The sequence below is a fragment of the Salvelinus fontinalis genome, chromosome 25, assembly GCF_029448725.1.
Source record: "Salvelinus fontinalis isolate EN_2023a chromosome 25, ASM2944872v1, whole genome shotgun sequence".
In the NCBI taxonomy this organism is placed as follows: domain Eukaryota; kingdom Metazoa; phylum Chordata; class Actinopteri; order Salmoniformes; family Salmonidae; genus Salvelinus; species Salvelinus fontinalis.
The window spans coordinates 28,074,041-28,094,871 of NC_074689.1; the positions used below are offsets into that span (position 1 = coordinate 28,074,041).

Consider the following 20,831-nt stretch of genomic DNA (forward strand, 5'->3'; position numbering starts at 1 on the left):
TTTTGTTTTATACAAACTATCAGAATACACATGATAATTATATATTTTGATATTACAGTATGTGATATGATATAGGAATTATATAATATATATTTTCCCTAACCTGTCCTGGGATAAAGGATTTTGTATTCTACTTCCTCTTGGCTCCTCTACCTCAGAACATGTGAAAAGCCTGAGGTTGCCACCCAGTCAGGGAAACAGAATGTGTCATCACACCGCTCCTCACTCTTGCCAGCTCTCAGAGCGGGTTCGTGATAATTAACATTACCAAGGAGAAATGGAAACCTGATGGGTTGGATTAATATGTGCCCCCATGAGAGATCTAATCCTCATTATATTCCTCTCTATAATCTAGTTGGAGTAGAGTGGAGATAGTTACTGTCATGTAGAACCAATTATAGTACGGACTTATAGCCAGTCTTTACTCCATAGAATACATGAATTTCATCATGGAGAAACAACCCCTAGCCCACCTACCCTCTAGGCACTTGGGTAGATCTGAAAGGATGGGGTCTGGATCTATACTGAACAAAAATGTAAACGCAACAGGCAATGATTTTACTGAATTACAGTTCATATAAGGAATATCAGTCAATTCATATCAGTCAATTTAAATAAATTAATACGGCCCTATGGATATCATGACTGGCTGGGCCTTCCCAATCAGAATGAGTTTTTCACCACAAAAGGGCTTTCTTACAGACAGAAATACTCCTCAGTTTAATCAGCTGTCTGGGAGTCTGGATCCCGCAGGTGAAGAAGCCACATGTGCAGGTCTTGGGCTGGCGTGGTTGTGAGGCCGGTTGGACGTAGTGCCAAATTCTCTAAAACAACATTGGAGGTGGCTTATGGTAGAGAAATGAACATAAACGTATCTGCCAACAGCTCTGATGTACAGTTGAAGTCTGAAGTTTATATACACTTAGGTTGGAGTCACTAAAACTATTCTTTTCAACCACTCCACAAATTTCTTGTTAACAAACTATAGTTTTGGCAAGTCATCTACTTTGCGCGACAAGTAGTTTTTACAACTATTGTTAACAGACAGATTATTTCACTTACAATTCACTGTATCACAATTACCGTGGGTCAGAAGTTTACATACACTGAGTTGACTGTGCCTTTAAACAGCTTGGAAAATTCCAGAAAATTATGTCATGGCTTTAGAAGCTTCTGATAGGCTAATTGACATCATTTGAGTCAATTGGAGGTGTACTTGTGGATGTATTTCAAGGCCTACCTTCAAACGCAGTGCCTCTTTGCTTGACATAATGGGAAAATCAAAAGAAATCAGTCCTCAGGAAAAAATAATACCTCAGGAAAAAAACGCCTGAAGGTACCAAGTTCATCTCTACAAACAATAGTACACAAGTATAATCACCATGGGATCACGCAGCCGTCATACCGCTCAGGAAGGAGACACGTTCTGTCTCAGAGATGAACATAGTTTGGTGGAAAAGTGCACATAAATCCCAGAACAACAGCAAAGGACCTTGTGAAGACGCTGGAGGAAACAGGTACAAAAGTATCTAACCACAGTAAAACAAGTCCTATATTCACACAACCTGAAAGGCCACTCAGCAAGGAAGAAGCCACTGCTCCAAAACTGCCATAAAAAAGCCAGACTACGGTTCTAACTGCACATGAGGACGAAGATCGTACTTTTGGAGAAATGTCCTCTGGTCTGATAAAACAAAAATAGAACTGTTTGGCCATAATGACCATTGTTATGTTTGGAGGAAAAAGGGGGGAGGCTTGCAAGCCGAAGCACACCATCCTAACCGTGAAGCACGGGGGTGGCAGCATCATGTTGTGGGGGTGCTTTGCTGCAGGAGGGACTGGTGTACTTCACAAAATAGATGGCATCATGAGGTAGGAAAATGTGGATATATTGAAACAACATCTCAAGACATTTAACTTCCTGTCCTCAAGACAGGAAGTTAAAGCTTGGTTGCAAATGGGTCTTCCGAATGGACAATGACCCCAAGCATACTTCCAAAGTTGTGGCAAAATGGCAACAAAGTCAAGGTATTGGAGTGGCCATCACAAAGCCCTGACCTCAATCCTATAGAAAATTTGTGGGCAGAACTGAAAAAGCGTGTGCGAGCAAGGAGGCCTACAAACGTGACTCAGTTACACCAGCTCTGTCAGGAGGAATGGGCCAAAATTCACCCAACTTATTGTGGAAAGATTGTGGAAGATTACTGAAACGTTTGACCCAAGTTAAACAATTTCAATGCAATACTACCAAATACTAATTGAGTGTATGTAAACTTCTGACCCACTGGGAATGTGACAAAAGCAATAAAAGCTGAAATAAATCATTCTCTCTACTATTATTCTGACATTTCATATTCTTAAAATAAAGTGGTGATCCTAACTGACCTAAGACAGGGCATTTTTACTAGGATTAAATGTCAGGAATTGTGAAAAACTGAGTTTAAATGTATTTGGCTAAGGTGTATGTAAACTTCCGACTTCAACTGTACATTCCTGCAGACAGGTGCCAACTGCAGTCTCCCTTAACTTGAGACATATGTGGCATTGATCATGCTGTTTAATCAACTTCTTGATATGCCACACTTGTCAGGTGGATGGATTTTCTTGGCAAAGGAGAAATGCTCACTAACAGGGATGTAAACAGATTTGTGTACAACATTTGAGAGAAATAAGCTTTTTGTGCCTAAAAGGGGATCAATACTTTACATGTAGCATTGATATTTCTGTTCAGTATAATATGGCCAAACATCCTAGCCTATTAGGTGGCATGGAGAAGATTCTACCATGTTGGTTATACCTATCCAATTCTCCCAGGGCTGAATCTCAATAGTCTAATGTGGCTTCCTCCCAGGGCTGAGTCTCTATAGTCTAATGTGGCTTCCTCCCAGGGCTGAGTCTCTATAGTCTGAAGTGGATATCTCCTCTCCATCTGCACTGATCTGAACACTACAGGATAGGTCAAAGCAGTATGGCGGATGCCTTCTGGGATTTTGTTTCCTCTGTCCAGCTCTTTTACGTTAGTGCAGAAGAAAGGAGACAGCAGATGCAAATGAGCTGTTAGTTAAATCTGGTGAAACACATTTCTCACTATACTGACACTTGTGTTTTTGTTGAACATTGTCTAATGTTGGCGTCTAATAATGACAACTAAAGTGGGAAAGGGGGTAGCTAGTCAAAGTGAATGAGACCAACATTACAGGCCTGCTACCCAGGCTATGATTGAGAGGGGCTAAATTATACAAAGATAGGGTGATCTATTTTTTTTATTTTTTTTTTATCCCCTTTTCCCCCCAATTTTTCGTGGTATCCAATCGCTAGTAATTACTATCTTGTCTCATCGCTACAACTCCCGTACGGGCTCGGGAGAGACGAAGGTCGAAAGTCATGCGTCCTCCGAAGCACAACCCAACCAAGCCGCACTGCTTCTTTAACACAGCGCGCCTCCAACCCGGAAGCCAGCCGCACCAATGTGTCGGAGGAAACACCGTGCACCTGGCCCCCTTGGTTAGCACGCACTGCGCCCAGCCCGCCACAGGAGTCGCTGGAGCGCGATGAGACAAGGAAATCCCTACCGGCCAAACCCTCCCTTACCCGGACGACGCTAGCCCAATTGTGCGTCGCCCCACGGACCTCCCGGTCGCGGCCGGCTGCGACAGAGCCTGGGGGCGAACCCAGAGACTCTGGTGCGCAGTTAGCACTGCGATGCAGTGCTCTAGACCACTGCGCCACCCGGGAGGCAGGGTGATCTATTTAACCCATTGGCCCGAGCGAGAAAGAGTCAGCATATCCAGAGGTAGAGAGACACTTAAAAGGGCTTATCATCCTCTAATGGACTTGTAGGCGATTGATCAGCATTCAAGGGTAGCAATCCAATGCACTATCGGCAAGTCAGGAGATCCATTTACGTTCTCTTTGTTCTCTTACAGAGCTTCAAGCTCTCCAAGATATTACAATATGCTAATGTTGAAAAACATTATTTTATGACATTGAAGAGTCAGTATAAACCTATATTTCTATCTTGAATGTACAGGGATAGTGCTGACATTCATAAACAGTTTTATCACCAGATTTATATGCCCAGTGCGTTATTGTCATAACAGCCATATAAAACCATTACAGAGCCATAAAATCTTAATAATCTATTCAAATGTCCCCCACACTTCACATACAACATCACTGCCAGTTCTAGTACTTCAGATTAGAGGTCGATGGTCATCTAAATAAGGTTGTGACATCCTGTCTGTGTGAACAATGGCAGGTCATAGTAGTAGTATTGTGTGGAGAGGGCAAGAGAATACTGAGCCTTTGATGTAGCTCTGCACGCTCTCTTCTCCCTCGTGGGCCTATCACCTGGTTGCCATGATAACCACCCTCCCACCACACAAACACACTTCTCTCTGTCTTTCTCACTGTGCGGGCGTGCCAGACCTTATTCAACATTCAACTTGACCAGAAGAGAAGCGTTGCATGTGCAAAACGGCCTGCACAAAGCCCTGGCCAAGCAAAACCCTTTGTTGTCCTCCTGTTTAGTCTCTCGACAGCCAAAGCCCAGAATCAGCAGTGCCAACAGTTGAAGGGAAAGTGTCCACCCAGCAAAAGCCCTAAGTCCCCCATTGTGTCTCCTTTGTGTGGCAAGCCTCGCGATACTTTCCGGCACGGCCCCAGACGTATATATTGAGGTGTCCAACTTTTTTACTGTTACACTTTACTTGTGGGCCAGGTTGGACAGTATCCAGTGGAAAATGTCGCAGTATTCTGGAAAGGTAAGCTGCACCTGGGTCTTCCTGTATACACACAGCATCAGGTAGGTTACCACTGGGACATAACTGACTGGACAGCCAGGCCAGGTCTCCCTTGAAAAATAGGTATTTGGACCTCAATGGGACTACCAGGTAAAGGTTAGAGAGAACTCCAGCCAATACATATAGGTTTGGGAGTGTATGCATTTAACAGGTAGTGTAGGTGTGATCAAATGCGTTTGGAAATTTGGAGGCAATCCCTGGTGAAAATGTGAGATTTGGAGATTGTTCTAATCAGTGCCATAATTCTGTTTGTCTTGCTGGGAGAAATGTTAAATCTGTCAAGGGAGTTAAAAGATTATATCTAAAAGAGCAAGTCCTGGGAGCCTTTCATTTATTTATTTGATTTAAACTATCAGTGGCCGGTATGGATAATTAGTTGGTGGCTGGCCAATAAGAATGGACATACCATAGTCTTGTATGCATACGGCTGCTAAAGCCAACTCTAGTCTTGTATTAATAGCTATAGTTGGTTTCAGCACATAAATACAGCATGGAAACAAGACTGCATGACATAATCTGGAAAGCTGAAGCGTTTTAGTGTCTGCGATTAGAAATGAAAAGGTAACATCCGGTTGAGCCGACAAATGCAGCGTTTACCTTGAAAGAAGTCTACTCTAAAGCGGAAACATTGCATTTAAATTTCAATCATGCTGTAAAGCTGAACTTCCGCGATGTGGATTGAATAGACACTCCAGTGACAAAGTGTCTGTCAGGCCTCTAGCCTGGGATCCAAACTCAATCGCTCTGGACTGTTTCACTACATTTGGCTAAGTGAACAATAAAATGAAATGGAGCAATGGAGTTGGCATCCAAAGACAATCCCACCAGGACTTTGGTTCAAATACTATTTGAAATAGTTCAAATACTTTAAGCGTTTGCTTTAGCCTGCCTCCAGTGGCAGCTGGATGGGGTTTGCACTTTTGGGATTTTTCTATGGGTTGCATTGCAACAGGCAAGCTCAATCAAGCCAGTTATAGTATAATGATGTAAAATATTATTTGATCCCAGGCTATTCTACCTCGACCTCCCCACCCTAACTAATGAACTGTGGTATTAACCTCCTCACCCACCCAACACAGATCACCTTCTACGAGGGAAAATGCTTCACCGGCAGGCAGCTGGAGGTCAGGGGCGACTGCGATAACTTCCAGGACCGTGGCTTCATGAACCGCGTCAACTCCATCCGTGTGGAGAGCGGCGCCTTCTGCTGCTTTGACCACCCCGACTTCAAGGGACAGCAGTACATCCTGGAGCACGGCGAGTACCCCGAGTTCCAGCGTTGGAACAGCCACAACGACCACATGGGCTCCTGCAAGCCCATCAAGATGGTGAGAGATGGGGTTTAGGGTCCCGGATTGTAGGGATAGGGGTTAAGAATTGAAGGGACAGGGGTTAAGAGTTAAGAATTTAAGGGACAAGGGTTAAGGCTTAAAGGGATAAGGGTTAAGAATTTAAGGGACAGGGGTTAAGGCTTAAAGGGATAGGTGTTAAGGTTTGAAGGGATAGGGGTTAAGGCTAGGGGGGTGCTAATGAGAATGATGAGAGGCTACGTTATAGCATTTTCTACTTTAACTCAAAGATACTTTAGATTCTTCTCGCTCATTTTCATTATAATAGTATTCCATATTCCGCTGTTGAAAAGCGTGTATGAAATCCAAATGCAGACTCATGTTAACTCCTCTCCTCTTCTACTGTGTCTTGCAGCACGGTGAGCACTACAGAATGGAACTGTTCGAGGCCTGTAACTTCTCTGGCCAGTGTGTGGAGGTCTGTGACGACTGCCCCTTCCTGCAGAGCCGTGGCTTCAGCAAGAGCTGCATCAACTCCATCAAGGTCTACGGAGACGGAGCGTAAGTAACACACCTCTAGCCACAGACTGTAATCACACACACGTAAAACTGTGAAATCAGAGATAAACACAAACCGAGAGATACATTTACAGTGATTAAACATTTGGATCTATTTTTGTTGAGCTAAGATATCCAACCTTTTAGCATGTGTTAAGTTGGAACATATATGCCAACGATCTAGCAGGTAAGGCGTAGACACTGCTGAATTCCTAAATAACTAATTCCACTATTCACAACTGTGGTCACAACTGTTATTTTCCAGGAGTGAGTTGAATATTAAAGGGGAAGTTCAAGATTTTACAACTTGATGTTAAATGGTTCCTCACCCTGAAAGTAGTATATTTATTTTTAAAAGCCAAGACACCTTTATGTAACATCAAACCACATATGTAGTTGATTTGAGCTGATTTGAAGAGTGATAGTATTTTATAAATCTATGTAATTTATTAATTGAATGGACAGACTAAGCTATTAGTGAACACACAATACATTTCTATATTTGACTTAATATCCTGATAACATCATTAAATTACACACAGTAGATATATTTAGGCCATTACTGCTATTCCATCTCTCTAACAGTGTGTGAAGTGAGCAGATGTGTGACCATTTCTAACCGGTTTGTTTCCTTCTGTAGTTGGGTGATGTACGAGGAGCCTAACTTCCGCGGCCGCATGTACATCGTGGAGAGAGGAGACTACTGCAGTCACAACGAGTGGCAGGCCGAGAACCCCAACATCCAGTCCATCCGTAGAGTGGTCAACTACTTCTAAACCTCTTCCCCTGTTCTGCCCCAGACCCGCATGGACTGTGACTTTCACCATTCTAGAAATGTACAATAAAAAAAATACATAATACCACAAATGTATTTTTATCGAACACTTGCCGTGTTATGTTTGTGTGAGTGTACGAGGGTCTATATAGAGCAGTGGTTTTCAACCTGGGTACTAGGACCCCTGGGGGTACCCAGCCTATCCACAGGGGGTACTTGGGAAGACTCATTATGAATATAGACTTAAAGATTGATTGCCCATGAGGGGGTACTTCGAGAGCAAAACAAGAAAAATACATGTTCATACTATCACTCATTCACAACTGTGAATCATGAGGCACAAATACATACTAATCGCAAAGGAGTATTTATTGTATGTAATAACAGGTTCTTAAATTAAATGCAAATGACTTTGAAACTAAAGGCAACCTGAACTATATGGCACTAAGACCAGTCATGTATTGTCATATTGGTAATCAAACTCCATGAAAACCACAAATGAAATAAAAACAGAATTTAACCAACTTAATTTCTTGATTAAATTACTTAAAGGGATCTCAAATACTAAAACAGAGCACGAAGACAAATGTATTTCAGTTGGAGAAACATCTTGTATACAAGCAACCAAAAATCCCTTCACGGTACAATTATAAGCCTCACATTCTAAACAGGGTTGAAATCTCAAACATTAACCTTCAAATAATCCAAGTGGTGAGAATGGGAAGAACACAGTCCCCTCTAGAGCATAAACCAGTCAGTTAGCTCACTTCCTTACAAATCATTTCCAATCTTTTGCACATGTTTAAATGACAATTAACACTTTAGTACAAAAAACAGAATGTAAAAATGTTGATGTATCACTATGGGAAAAAAAATAAAAAATAATTTGGGGTCTAAAAAGACCGAAATCAAACACCCTTGTTTTAGGACGTGTTGGAAGTGCTTTAAAAATGGCCACCACCTGGACGGCGCTTTAGCTAGAGGGGGTACAGTTCCTGTGGAGGTAGGACTTCATCTGAGCTATGACCTCGCTCTCCTCCTCCAGGGTCAGGTCCAGGTAGTCTTCTTCATGTCGGGGGATGTCCTCCAGCACCTCATTCACCAGGTCTACGTCCATAGGGTCCTCCCCTTGGCTCCCAGAGCCTGGACACACCAATGACAAGTGTCATGTTCATTAGGGCTCTCCTTTGGGGATTTGGGTATAAATGGCATCCTGGTGCCTTCAGTATCAGCAGCATATTGAATGCCTCTTTCTCACATAGACCTCTCAACAGTGGAACACTAGCCAGTGTATGTGACAATAAAACAGATTTTTGAAATGATTTATTCAATAAGACCTGTATTGTTGTATTAACGGAGTAATGAGAGAGTGCATCCGTCTGTTCATCTGCATGCTTATCTGTGTACGTACGTGTGTGAATGTAAGTCCTACCTGCGGACTCAGAGGAGGTGCTGGGCTCCTCGGAGAGTGAGGAGGGGGGAGAGGGGGAGAGCAGCTCTGGGGGCAGGACCCCCTGGTTGTCCAGCAGTAGCTGGGTGGCCCCTTGCACATCTCCCCCCGTCAGCTTCAGTGCAGCTTCGGCAGCCTCCGGCTCAAAGCCCAGGTATAACAGCTATGCAGAGGGAAGGATAAGGTACCATACTAAACTGATAAACCTACCTTTTATACTGAAATAGTGACGAGAGCTCGAAAGAGGTAGGGGATGTTACCTGCTCAACCTTGGATTGATCTATGGGGACCTCTGTGTTGTGGTTGGTTACAGCAGCAGACTCAGCCTGGGTGGACTCTAGAAGAATCTAGGGGGAGACAAGGATCAAGTAATACAAAAAAAATACATATTAGCAAAGTATGCTAGCCTGCACCTACACTCTTCTGCTAGCTAATGTTGCTTCATGGCTCTGGTAACTTGTCGTAATGGTTGGCATATCCTCTTTCATGGCGTATTGAGAAACAATGTGTGTTTTTGCAGTAGCGGCGACTGCCTCTCACCCCATAGGCTCTGTCCATGTCCCCATCTGCCTGTTGGAGGGCCCGGGCAGCGTCTCTCTTGGAGTAACCCAGCTCTCGGAGGGTGGCCAGGCCCTCCATACGCCTCCTCCTCCTCTCCCTCTCCTGCTGTTTCATCTCCTCCCTCTCCTGACAGGGACAGACAAAACCATAGAATTACACTCAATATGGCCACCGCTCCATCCATCATGGGACACTGACTTGAATAGTTCTAGTAAGTGTATTTCTATGATTATAACAGCCCTGATAAGTTAGTTGCTATTAGGAAATGTTTCCTATCATCAGCAACTACATCAAGTGAGAGCGCTGGTCCCTTTTTTCCGCCACTATGAGTGCCGGCCCCTTTTTCCCTACTATGGGACTTATTTAATTCATAGAAATATAAAAACTAGAATGGACATTTGATAAAATAATGTATATGTTGAAAGATAATGATAAAATAATTCCACTCCGAAAACCTTATAACTGTATGAAATTGATTAGAATCATAAAATTATAATCTGATGATGAGTGTAGTTTTAGTCAGAATTAGATTAAACAATGTGTCTGTATAGTGGAAAAACACAGACGGTCTGAGCAAGGCGTAGCTTAGGATTTGAACTTGTATGTTTGTGCCGAAGAAAAGAAACGAGAACAGTTAAACTGTGTTTGGACCGACCTGGCTAGGCCTCTGAGAAACATGACAGCATAGGGAGTACTTCTCAAGGTTTCCCTAATCTCGGGGGAATGGAACTGTCGGCTGGGCAGTGGTGAGAACTATGGAGAAGGATAAAACTCACCTACTGTTTGTGTGGAAGTATGTGCGCAGCTATAAAATGGATGTCTTTGTATAATGGACTTCAGTGCATTCTCGTGAATAAACTGTACTTTTGTTTTGCATAAGATGAGTCTTTGACTAATTATTATTAAACCCATGGTCTTACAGATTTCGGGGATTGATCAGAGCTATTGATTGTCAGTTATTATCACTGGGATTGAAAATTCTCTTGCCAACATTACCATTCAAGTCAACATTGCGTCATTCTATTGCTGAGGGGGGACCCACCTGTCTCCTGTGGGTGATGTGCAGCACGGCCTCGTCTACGTTGCCGTGGCAGGCCCTCAGGCCTAGACGGGCCTCCTGCTCAGAAAAACCCAGACCCATCAGCCCTGTCATCTTCCCTGGATCCAGACACAGACGCCCATACAGGTCCTCCACCTACAACACAGCAGGAGTAAGAGGTAGAATCAGTAATATGACATTATATTACAGTGAGGTGCCTCCAAGCTTATAGAAATGTTGTTGTTAATGTCTGAAGACAAGACAATCTGGACGCAGGACTCCAGATTGTACAGCCAGATGATGTACTGTACCAGCATTAGCTTCTGTGTGGCCTGGTGTTCGTTACCATCCAGGTACGCCAGTAAGCTCTGTAGGAGGTACAGCCTGAGGAACAGCACCTCTTCTCGTCCTGTGTTTCCCTGAAAACAAAATTAATACAAATTTACTATATTACAACTTTTATGAAATTCAGATCGACATAGGTGCTTAGTGGGTAGGGGCTAGACGTTGTTTGTTAACAGAGCCATAGACCAGTGATGGTGGTTCATCACCTTGATCTGCATGAGCCTCTGCTGCTGCTCTCCGTAGCACTTGAGGAAGCAGTCCTCGGCTCTCTGCAGCCTCTGCTTGCCGTCGTCCAGGCAGGAGAGGGCCTCCAGGGCTCTGTAGCACCACACGATGTCCAGCTGCAGTACTGCATAGTTGTCCACCGTGCTCAGGAGCACGGAGCCACATGTACTGTGGAGACACACAAAATATATATCTTACATCAGTCTTAATAAAATTAATGGATCGGAGGAACTGTACAATGGTATTAGAGGTGGAACAGAACGTGTAGTAGAAGTCGTACACATTCAAAGTCAAATGAAATGATAACACCATAAAATTATCTGACATTTTTAATCAGACATAGACGGTTTTAACCAAAAGTTAAATGTGTGTTTTGACCAATATCTGTTTCGACAAAGGATTTCTGTGATTGTAGCTGAAGGTGTTTTACCCAAACTGGTCGTCAGCTTGCAGCAGGTGGCACAGAGCAGCGTCGTACTGTTTCCTCTTCATCAGAGCGCGGCCTTTCTCGTGGAACCCCATGGCTAGAATCAAAGCCTGGGGACAACAATCACACAGCATTAGAAATAGTCAAGAGTTTGTGTGGTGTGGAGTCACAATCAGTGGAGGTTAAATTCACACAGAACACATGGCAAGAATCATAGTTACCATTCAGGCCACAAGTTGTGTGAGCTTGCTGTCCACTCGTACTGCTTATCATGACAGTTATGAATATAATATTGCTCATATGTTCATGAGTTCTTTGTCTAGACTACCTTTTTCTCTCTGTGAGGTATTTTCAGAGGGTTCCCCTTCTGATCAGCAATCTCTAGGAATGGAGTCGTGGCTGGGTCATCGGTGCCATCTACAATGACAACCAAACCACAGAACCACCATAAAATAACACTCCTGTAGCATTGTGATTGAGGTTAAACGCAGTATGAGGGTCTTACTGAGAGGTTCTGGATGCCTAAAACGACAACCAAGCCAAAGAACAAGCATGAAGTAATATTCCTGTAGCGTTGTGATAATTGTGATTGTGTTTAAAAGCAGTGTCTCACTAACCTCTCTCGGAGAGGATCTGGAAGCCCTTCTGGGTTCTCTGGACACTCTGGTCCTGTGTTTTCTTCTTCTCCTCCTCCTCCGTCATCTGTTTCTTCCTCTCAGGCTCGCTCACCCGCAGAACCATAATCTTACTGTTGTTCTTCACGTCCTGTTCATCCAGACGCTTCTCTGTGAAGAGAAACCGTTTCAATGCTTGCAAAGTTGAGAGAAAAAAATAAGAAACCTGCACACTGCTCTTGCTAGTATCGCTGCTCTTTATAATAAGCTTTACGTATCGGACTTAAGGCCTTCGTCAGAGCTTTTGCATGCAAAGCTGAAATTACCAAACATAATGAGAGTTCATATGTATTGATTAGAGGGGGGTTGTGGCAACTAGGCCTAAATGGAACTTACCAGGAGTCAGTGTCTTCCCATTCAAAATTAACTTGATGTATTTGAGTCCATATTGTTCAGCAATCCTATACAAATGTAGGAAGAAAGTAGCACTGTATAGCTTTGTGACCTTAGACATAGTAGGCCTAATAAGACACTTCACCCACTGATAACATAAAAGATTGACATTGTGATGGCCATTTTCACTTACCTAGTCATGATATCTTGTGCAATGACATCCAGTTTAGTCTCCAAATAGTTCTTCTTCTTGACATCCTAAAGCAATCAGGTAAAAATCTGGAATTATTAGTTTATTTTCTGTAGGGTGTGTCAGGGAAAACACACCCACCCAGCCTAAAACACACACAAACCTTTTTCCCATCTTTAGGCAGAAGGAGTTCCAACGTGGCCACAAATGTCTCTCTATAGGTTTTATTCCCCATTCCTCTCTTTACTGCTTGGGATCTGATGCTCTCCAAGGCACTTGCCACTTCAGACACAGAGAAGCACACAATGGGTGCATAATTCACTGCAAGCTGCTGTAATGACAACAGTGACAAAGACAGACACACAGACAGGCATAGTTAAAAACATATCACACAAAACTGACTCATAGTCAGGTGACAGACCAGCCAGCTGAATGAACATCAACACATTTAGAATGGCTATAACTTCCTAGCTAATGTTACCTGCAGAGGTTGCTGTCCTGCCTGGTTGTATTCTGTGGTGTAAGGTGGGTTCCAGAGCTGAATCTTATCTTGTTTTAAAAGATTTACCAGCTTTGCCTGAATATGCATGTCTGCCATTCTCAAAACTGTGAAAAAAAATATGGTAGGAAAAGTGAAAGTGAACATCTAGCCCGCAAACAATAGGGGAATTCCGCAGGATGAAAAAGTACGAAAATGTACATACTCACTACTAAAGTCGCTCTGGATAAGAGCGTCTGCTAAATAACTCAAATGTAAAATGGATGAGTAGAACTAACTAGCTACAGTAGGTAGAGCCAACATTATTGTATGCTAAATACGCAGTCACAGACAACAACAACAGCTGCGACGCTGCCCCTTTTGGCTACGACTAGCTCACGCAGGATAAATACGACACATTCGTTGTTTCAGGTTTATTTAAAGATTTACCAAATTAATGATTCAGTCACGTTGGAAGTGTTAACCTTGTCGCCGTATTATTTTGATAGGAACGTGTTGAAACGAGGTTTTTAATGTTATTCTTCTCTTTCACTTCCGTACTAAGGTAAGTCACGAGGTCCAATTTGTCTTCGCTCCTACTCGGTGGCAAAGCACGGAACTTCTAGAAAGTACTCCACCACAAGTACCGGTATGTCCAATGATTTAAAATATGTAGGTTATCCATTTACATTTTTGGTTGTATTTCATTCCACCTGTTATTACCCTTAATGCAGTGGTGTAAAGTACCTAAGTAAAAATACTTTAAAGTACTACATAAGTATTTTGGGGGGGGTATCTGTACTTTACTTTACTATTTATACTTTTGACAACTTTTACTTCACTACATTCCTAAAGGAAATAATGTACTTTATATGCCATACGTTTTCACCGACAACCAAAGTACTCATTACATTTTGAATGCTTAGCAGGACAGGAAAACGGTCCAATTCACAGACTTATCAATAGAACATCCCTGGTCATCCCTACTGCCTCTGATCTGGCGGACTCCCTAAACACACATTTATTTGTATTTATTTTTAACCTTTATTTAACTAGGCAAGTCGGTTAAGAACAAATTCTTATTTACAATTACGGCCTACCAAGAGGCAAAATGCCTCTTTTTGGGGCAGGGATAAAAATATATATATATGTGTGTGTATGTGTGTATGTGTGTGTACGTATATATATATGACAAAACACACATCACGACAAGAGAGACAACACTACATAAAGAGAGACCTAAGACAACAACATAGCAAGGCAGCAACACATGACAACACAGCATGGTAGCTACACAACACGACAACAACATGGTAGCAACACAACATGGTAGCAGCACAAAACATGGTACAAACATTATTGGGCACAGACAACAGCCCAAAGGGCAAGAAGGTAGAGACAACAATACATCACGCAAAGCAGTCACAACTGTCAGTAAGAGTGTCCATGATTGAGTCTTTGAATGAAGAGATTGAGAAAAAACTTTCCAGTTTGAGTGTTTGTTGCAGCTCGTTTCAGTCGCTAGCTACAGCGAACTGAAAATACGAGTGACCCAGGGATGTGTGTGCTTTAGGGACCTTTCACAGAATGTGACTGGCAGAACAGGTGTTGTATGTGGAGGATGAGGGCTGCAGTAGATATCTCAGATAGGGGGGAGTGAGGCCTAAGAGGGTTTTATAAATAAGCATCAACCCGTGGGTCTTGCAACGGGTATACAGTATGACCAGTTTACAGGGGAGTATAGAGTGCAGTGATGTGTCCTATAAGGAGCATTGGAGGCAAATCTGATGGCACATGCTACGTTTGTAAATTATGTCTGAGTGTTGGCGTGTTCCCCTGGCGATCTGTACATTTTTATGTTTGATTTAACCTTTATTTAACTAGGCAAGTCAGTTAAAAACAAATTCTTATTTACAATGACAGTCTAATGATGTCTGAGTGTCAGTGGTGTAAAAATATTTTAGAGAACTACTTAAGTCGGTTTTTGGGGGTATCTGTACTTTACTCATCATATTTTTGACTACTTTTACTTCACTACATTCATTAAGAAAATATTGTACTTTTTACTCCATTTATTTTCCTTAACACCCAAAAGTACTCATTACATTTTGATTGCTTAGCAGGACAGGAAAATGGTCCAATTCAGTTATCAACCAAACATCCCTGGTCATCCTTACTGCCTCTGATCTGGCAGACTCACTAAACACACATGCTGTGTTTGTAAATGATGCCTGAGTGTTGGGGTGTGCCCCTGGCTTTCCGTAAATTAAAATAATAATAATTGTGCAATCTGGTTTGCTTAATAAGGAATTAGAAATGATTTATACTTTTGATACTTAAGAATATTTCAAACCAAATACTTTTATACTTTTACTCAAGTAGTATTTTACTGCGTAACTTACTTTTACTTGAGTTATTTTCTATTAAGGAGTCTTTACTTTTACTCAAGTATGACCGTTGGATACTTTTTCCACCACTGCTGAGTGTTGGAATGTTCCCCTGGCTGTCTGCATGTCCCCAGTGAAAGTTGCGCCCATGGTTTTGGGGTTAGATTATGAGATGGCTCGGTCCTCATATTATGATGCTACCAACACGATTGGAGTTTAGCCTACAACAAAATGCAGAGAGACTGACACAAATGACAACACAGAATAGTAGAAGTAAAGGAAAGAACATCAAAAGTATGGTACCTTTTTTAAAATGACTCAGACAAAGAGATTTGATGAGATGTTTTAATATTCAATATGCATGTAGAAGTAGCATACTGTACGAAGATATTTAATCACTGCATCATCACACTGTCTGCACATTCCATCTGGATTGCTGGGATTCATCTTACTGTATGACAATAATAGGCTATCCACACCAGAGAATAATCAGTCATTTTCCACTAATTTGTTCAGTGGCACACAGTCCTGCAGACTCACTGAAGAAAATATATTCCCTTCTCAAACAAACACATTTAGGCTCCAATGAGATGAAACTCAAACGTTAACATACGGGTCCAATACAGGGTAAGGCACAGCAACTTACATGACATTATTAACATGTAAATGGCTGCATAGCAAATGTCCTTATAGCAACTCAACAATATTGTTTTTAATGCAGAAACATACAACACATATTGCACTATAGCAGACTCCCTCTCTTATCAGAATGATGTGTACATCCCAAGTCTCCTGGCAGCCTCTGACTTCTTGGGCCCTTTTCTCTGGGGGAAGGGGTAGTGGTGAAGGGAGCTGGAGGAGAACAGAGGTGGCTGCTGGCCCCCAAAACTCAGTTGTCTGGACAAAACGACTGGGGCTGAGAACTTCTGGGAGCCTGAAATGCTGTTACTGGTACTCAACTCTTCAGAATGGATAGAAGTAGAATCCCCCAAGACTTTGTCACTGGACATCTCAGGACAGTCCTCAGAGAGCGAAGTCAAACTCGAAGAATTGCTGCCGGTGAATGTGGGGTTTGGATGAGGTGCTATGATACCGTTGGTCCGTCGGTGGATTCCCAAGTGTGTGTACCATGGGGTTATCTCCAGGTGCCTAACAAAATCAATCTCAGCCTCTGACACCGTCCTCTTCCTCTCATGGGTGCTCTTCATCTCCTGGTTGACCAGGACCATGTTGACCAGGGCTTTCCCACGGATCTCTGTTGCGTCATCAGCTGATACTGTCGGGAAATAGAATAGAAAAGTAAAGACAGGTTAACAGACATTTGCAATCAACCTTTCAGCTCAGAAAAAAATAAAAATATGTAGTCATGTTATGTAAGAAAAATATAACTTGTGTTCAAATGACACCACACACACACACTTCCAGAAGCCTATAGCCTAGCCAGCAGATCTGACCGTCTTGCTTACAGCTGCATTAGGTTTGGAAAGACTTCCTGTACATATTACCTAAACTACCTCGTACCCTTGCACATTGACTCTCGCTGGTACTCCTTGTATATATGGCCTCGCTATTGTGATTTATTGTGTTACTATTTTCAATGAGCAAAGGTTCTTACTTTTTACTTCTGCGTTGTTGGGAAAGGGCTCATAAGTTAGCATTTCATGGTAAAGTCTACACCAGTTCTATTCCATTGACGCATAAGACAAATACAATTTAATTTGAATGGGACAATTTTAAAGTACAAGGCATTTGTCGTCCCTGGATTGAGGTATGTTTTCTGAATAATATATTGCAGGGGCTCCACAGGTGTTCACGAAGGAAGTCTGTCCGACCCTAGCGCAGCTGTAAGGGTCAGGTCTACTGGCTACCTATAGTCTACAGTAACTGCCATTTTTGTTGTTCAAAGCAGACGGATCAGGATAATCTTTTGTATGAAGAAACAAAAGTAGCCAAGACTAATTCAGTCAAAACTATTGAAATTCACATCATATAAATCCATTTTACATACAAAAGACCATGGGTGCAGAACATCAGCGACAATGTAACATTAGCCTTGTTGCCAGACAAAACTTTAGACAAAACGGGTTGTGTGCATGCCAAGCTCGCACAGCACTCATCGAAAGAGTTGCCTACCTTGTCTGAATAAAACCACCCGGGTCTTTTGTTTCTCTTTAGTGCAGTTATACTGTTCTCTCAAAAGTGCAATATCTCGGTTCATCCTGGTTCGGTCCGCGACAATTTCGCGTTGGTCCTCGTCCTCAACCAAATGACTCACGTCTCCGGCTTTTTCCCTACGACTCCAGGATCTCATCCGTTCACAGGAACGCGTCGAATTGCAACAGGAGCACCAGCGCGACAACATCCTGTTTGCATTGACGACCTATTTAGATTTTTATTTCCCCAATCAAAAGAAGGCACAACTGACAGAATGAAAAGTTGCCTATTTAACTACCTGCCGCATGTAGAATAGCCCACGGCACTGTCTGCATCTGATTAGGTGTGTAGTGTAACCTATGTACAGTGGTTCTGCAGTTTAATTGATGTGCAAACAACTGAGGAGAATTGAAGGTTAGCCTTTTCTTTTACAAAATACCAAGTAGGTGCAGTACAATGTGTAGTTTAGCTAGTTATGGTAAAAGGTGAAAACTGCTTATCTGTATGATAGAATAAAGTAAAATAGGTGAATAGTTTAGTATGACTTGATATAATACAATATTATAAAGTAATGCATACAGTAAGCTATGCTACACAAACATTAAGTTACGTTTGAGTCTTCATACTATATTATCCAGTATGTGGGCTTTTTTAAAATTATCTGTAGCCCTAACAATCTAAATGGATTTACATGTTTATGAATTATGTTCTGTAAAGATGTTTTGAATGAGCCACTTGTTAGTTGGACTAGTTGGCACTGGCACACAGTATATTGACACAACAGTGTTGTTGAAGTTGTGGGTGAGTCCTGCTTTGGAGGGGTGGAATAAATGGATGACAGGGTGACACATCTAGCAGGTGTATCTGCACTGTAAAACCCTTCACAGGAAATATGCCCTCAGTTTAATGCTTGGCATTTAGGCCTATTCACACATCACTCCTTTGCTCCATTATTACTGCCTGGAAAATGGGTATTTCTCCATACTAAAGCATTAAGGCATGTGTTTCAAAGATATCAGTAGGCCTACCACAGAGATTTTCTATGCAAACACTCCCTCTTCCATGAATTGTTCAAAGGGACCTGTGGATTTCCTGTTTCTGAAGAAGAAGCAGAGGGCTGCTGATACAGCAAATTAAAAAACAAATTGGGGGGGGGGGGGGGGGGGGGGGGCTCTCTCTCTGGCTCTCTCTCAAAAGAGAACTTTTGATTTAAAAAAGTAACCAGAATAGCCAGTAATGATTGACATGAATAAAGCCAAGGACAGAGTAGTGACTGCCCAGTCAAAAAGGGCTCAATCAAGCGTGCACATTCTACAGGAACGCACCCCTGTCTACTGTAGCTCGCCAGTCACTACACCACCCACTGCAAACCACATCATTTCAACGTAGAAAAGTGGGTAACATTCGGCTGAGATGATGATCAATGAAATGTAAACCTTTATTCACCCACTGAAAAGACAGACAGAAGTTTGTGCAAGTACATAGTGCAAGTGATCAATACAGTATGACAATATGTTCAGGTATTTATATTGTCAAGATCTCCACCAATCTGTAACCTTTGCATGCTATCTTGAACATGCACATGTTCTATGATTACATAATATGACTTTTATAGTTACAGTAACCTCAAAAAATGTGGCAATGGATGGGTTAGTCATTTTAAGGTTGAATAAAAACTGTTACATTTGTTTGTAAGATAGTCTTAACTTTAGGATATTTACTGTATTACAAGTCCTATCAAATTGTGTTAGGTTGACAATGCAACCAAATATCAACATTTTAAATGGATAGATTCACATAATCAAACATATTCATTATTAACTTGAAGATTCAATTTGACATCAACCAAAGCTTGAAACCCTAGTCATATACAGCGCCTTCGGAAAGTATTCAGACCCCTTGACTCTTTCCACATGTTGTTACGTTACAGCCTTATTCTAAAATGGATTAAATTGTTTTTTCCCCTCATCAATCTACACCCATAATGACTAAGCAAAAATAGGTTTAGACTTTTTTGATAATTTATATGAACAACAAAAAAATATTACATTTACATAAGTATTCAGACCCTTTACTCAGTACTTTGTTGAAGCACCTTTGGCAGCAATACAGCATCTAGTCTTCTTGGGTATGACGCTACAAGCTTGGCACACCTGTATTTGTAAGCATTTCACTGTAAGTTCTACAACTGTTGTATTTGGCACATGTCACCTTTTGAGGGTGTAGCAGGATTTCTTATAAGCGTCCAGATTAGTGTCCCACTCATTGAAAGTGACAGCTCTAGCCTTTAATTTAGTGTGGATGTTGCCTGTAATCCATGGCTTTTGGTTGGGATATGTACGTACGTACGGTCACTGCGGGGATGTCGACGTCAATGCACTTATTTATGAAGCCAGTGACTGATGTGGTATACTCCTCAATGCCATCGAATGAATTCCGGAACATATTCCAGACTGCTAGCGAAACAGTCCTGTAGCTTAGCATCCACATCATCGGACCACTTTCATATTGAGCACGTCACTGGTACTTCCTGTTTGAGCTTTGGCTTGTAAGCAGGAATCAGGAGGATAGCGTTATGGCCAGATTTGCCAAATTCAGGGCAAGGAAGAGCTTTGTACGCGTCTCTGTGTATAGTTTTTTCTCTCTAGTTGTACGTGAAATGTTGGTAGAAATGAGGTAAAACTGACATTTTCCTGCATTAAAGTCCCCGGCCACTAGTAACAGATGACCATTTTCTTGTTTGCTTACGGCCTTATACAGCTCGTTGAGTGCAGTCTTAGTGCCAGCATCAGTTTGTGGTGGTAAATAGACAGCAATGAAGAATATAGTTGAAAACTCTCTTGCTAAATAGTGTGGTCTACAGCTTATGATGAGGTACTCTAACTCAGGCAAGCAAAACCTTGAAACTTCCTTAATATCAGATATTGCGCACCAGCTGTTGTTGACAAATAGACACACCCCTCCCCCACGGATCTTACTGGAGGCTAATGTTCTGTCTTGCCACTGCACGGAAAACCCAGCTAACTGTATATTATCCATGTCCTTGTTCAGCCACGACTCGGTGAAACATAGGATATTACCGTTTTGAAAGTCCTGTTGATAGGATAGTCTTGAACAAACCTTATCCAGTTTATTCTCCAGTGA

General features: G+C 42.1%; 3 protein-coding genes across 6 annotated transcripts; 1 reads left to right on the forward strand and 2 right to left on the reverse strand.

Annotated features, from left to right (window-relative positions):
• The first annotated feature begins 51 nt into the window (after positions 1 to 51).
• On the forward strand, positions 52 to 7,533 carry LOC129823067 (gamma-crystallin N-B). Its single transcript, XM_055881784.1, has 4 exons — positions 52 to 4,763; positions 5,882 to 6,130; positions 6,507 to 6,652; positions 7,290 to 7,533. The coding sequence occupies exons 1-4, from the start codon at positions 4,743 to 4,745 to the stop codon at positions 7,423 to 7,425; spliced, it is 552 nt and encodes a 183-aa protein (XP_055737759.1). The 5' UTR covers positions 52 to 4,742; the 3' UTR covers positions 7,426 to 7,533.
• Positions 7,534 to 7,775: 242 nt separating this feature from the next.
• LOC129823065 (NEDD8 ultimate buster 1-like) lies at positions 7,776 to 13,751 on the reverse strand. 3 transcript variants are annotated; one of them, XM_055881779.1, is made up of 15 exons: positions 13,597 to 13,751; positions 13,150 to 13,274; positions 12,832 to 12,999; positions 12,672 to 12,736; positions 12,482 to 12,546; positions 12,089 to 12,256; positions 11,800 to 11,888; positions 11,475 to 11,581; positions 11,026 to 11,212; positions 10,786 to 10,893; positions 10,478 to 10,630; positions 9,415 to 9,561; positions 9,135 to 9,221; positions 8,857 to 9,037; positions 7,776 to 8,567 (listed from the first exon to the last, which is right to left on the reverse strand). In XM_055881779.1, exons 2-15 carry the CDS (start codon positions 13,264 to 13,266, stop codon positions 8,398 to 8,400), a joined length of 1,812 nt encoding a protein of 603 aa, XP_055737754.1. In that variant the 5' UTR covers positions 13,267 to 13,274; positions 13,597 to 13,751; the 3' UTR covers positions 7,776 to 8,397. The 3 variants fall into 3 exon arrangements, with proteins under 3 accessions (XP_055737754.1, XP_055737756.1, XP_055737753.1); XM_055881781.1 differs by having other exon boundaries at positions 13,377 to 13,751; XM_055881778.1 differs by having other exon boundaries at positions 13,150 to 13,751.
• A 2,123-nt stretch (positions 13,752 to 15,874) lies between these two features.
• Positions 15,875 to 17,910, reverse strand: LOC129823374 (uncharacterized). 2 transcript variants are annotated; one of them, XM_055882293.1, is made up of 2 exons: positions 17,667 to 17,910; positions 15,875 to 16,809 (listed from the first exon to the last, which is right to left on the reverse strand). In XM_055882293.1, exons 1-2 carry the CDS (start codon positions 17,893 to 17,895, stop codon positions 16,298 to 16,300), a joined length of 741 nt encoding a protein of 246 aa, XP_055738268.1. In that variant the 5' UTR covers positions 17,896 to 17,910; the 3' UTR covers positions 15,875 to 16,297. The 2 variants fall into 2 exon arrangements, with proteins under 2 accessions (XP_055738268.1, XP_055738269.1); XM_055882294.1 differs by having other exon boundaries at positions 15,875 to 16,803; positions 17,667 to 17,900.
• Positions 17,911 to 20,831: the final 2,921 nt, after the last annotated feature.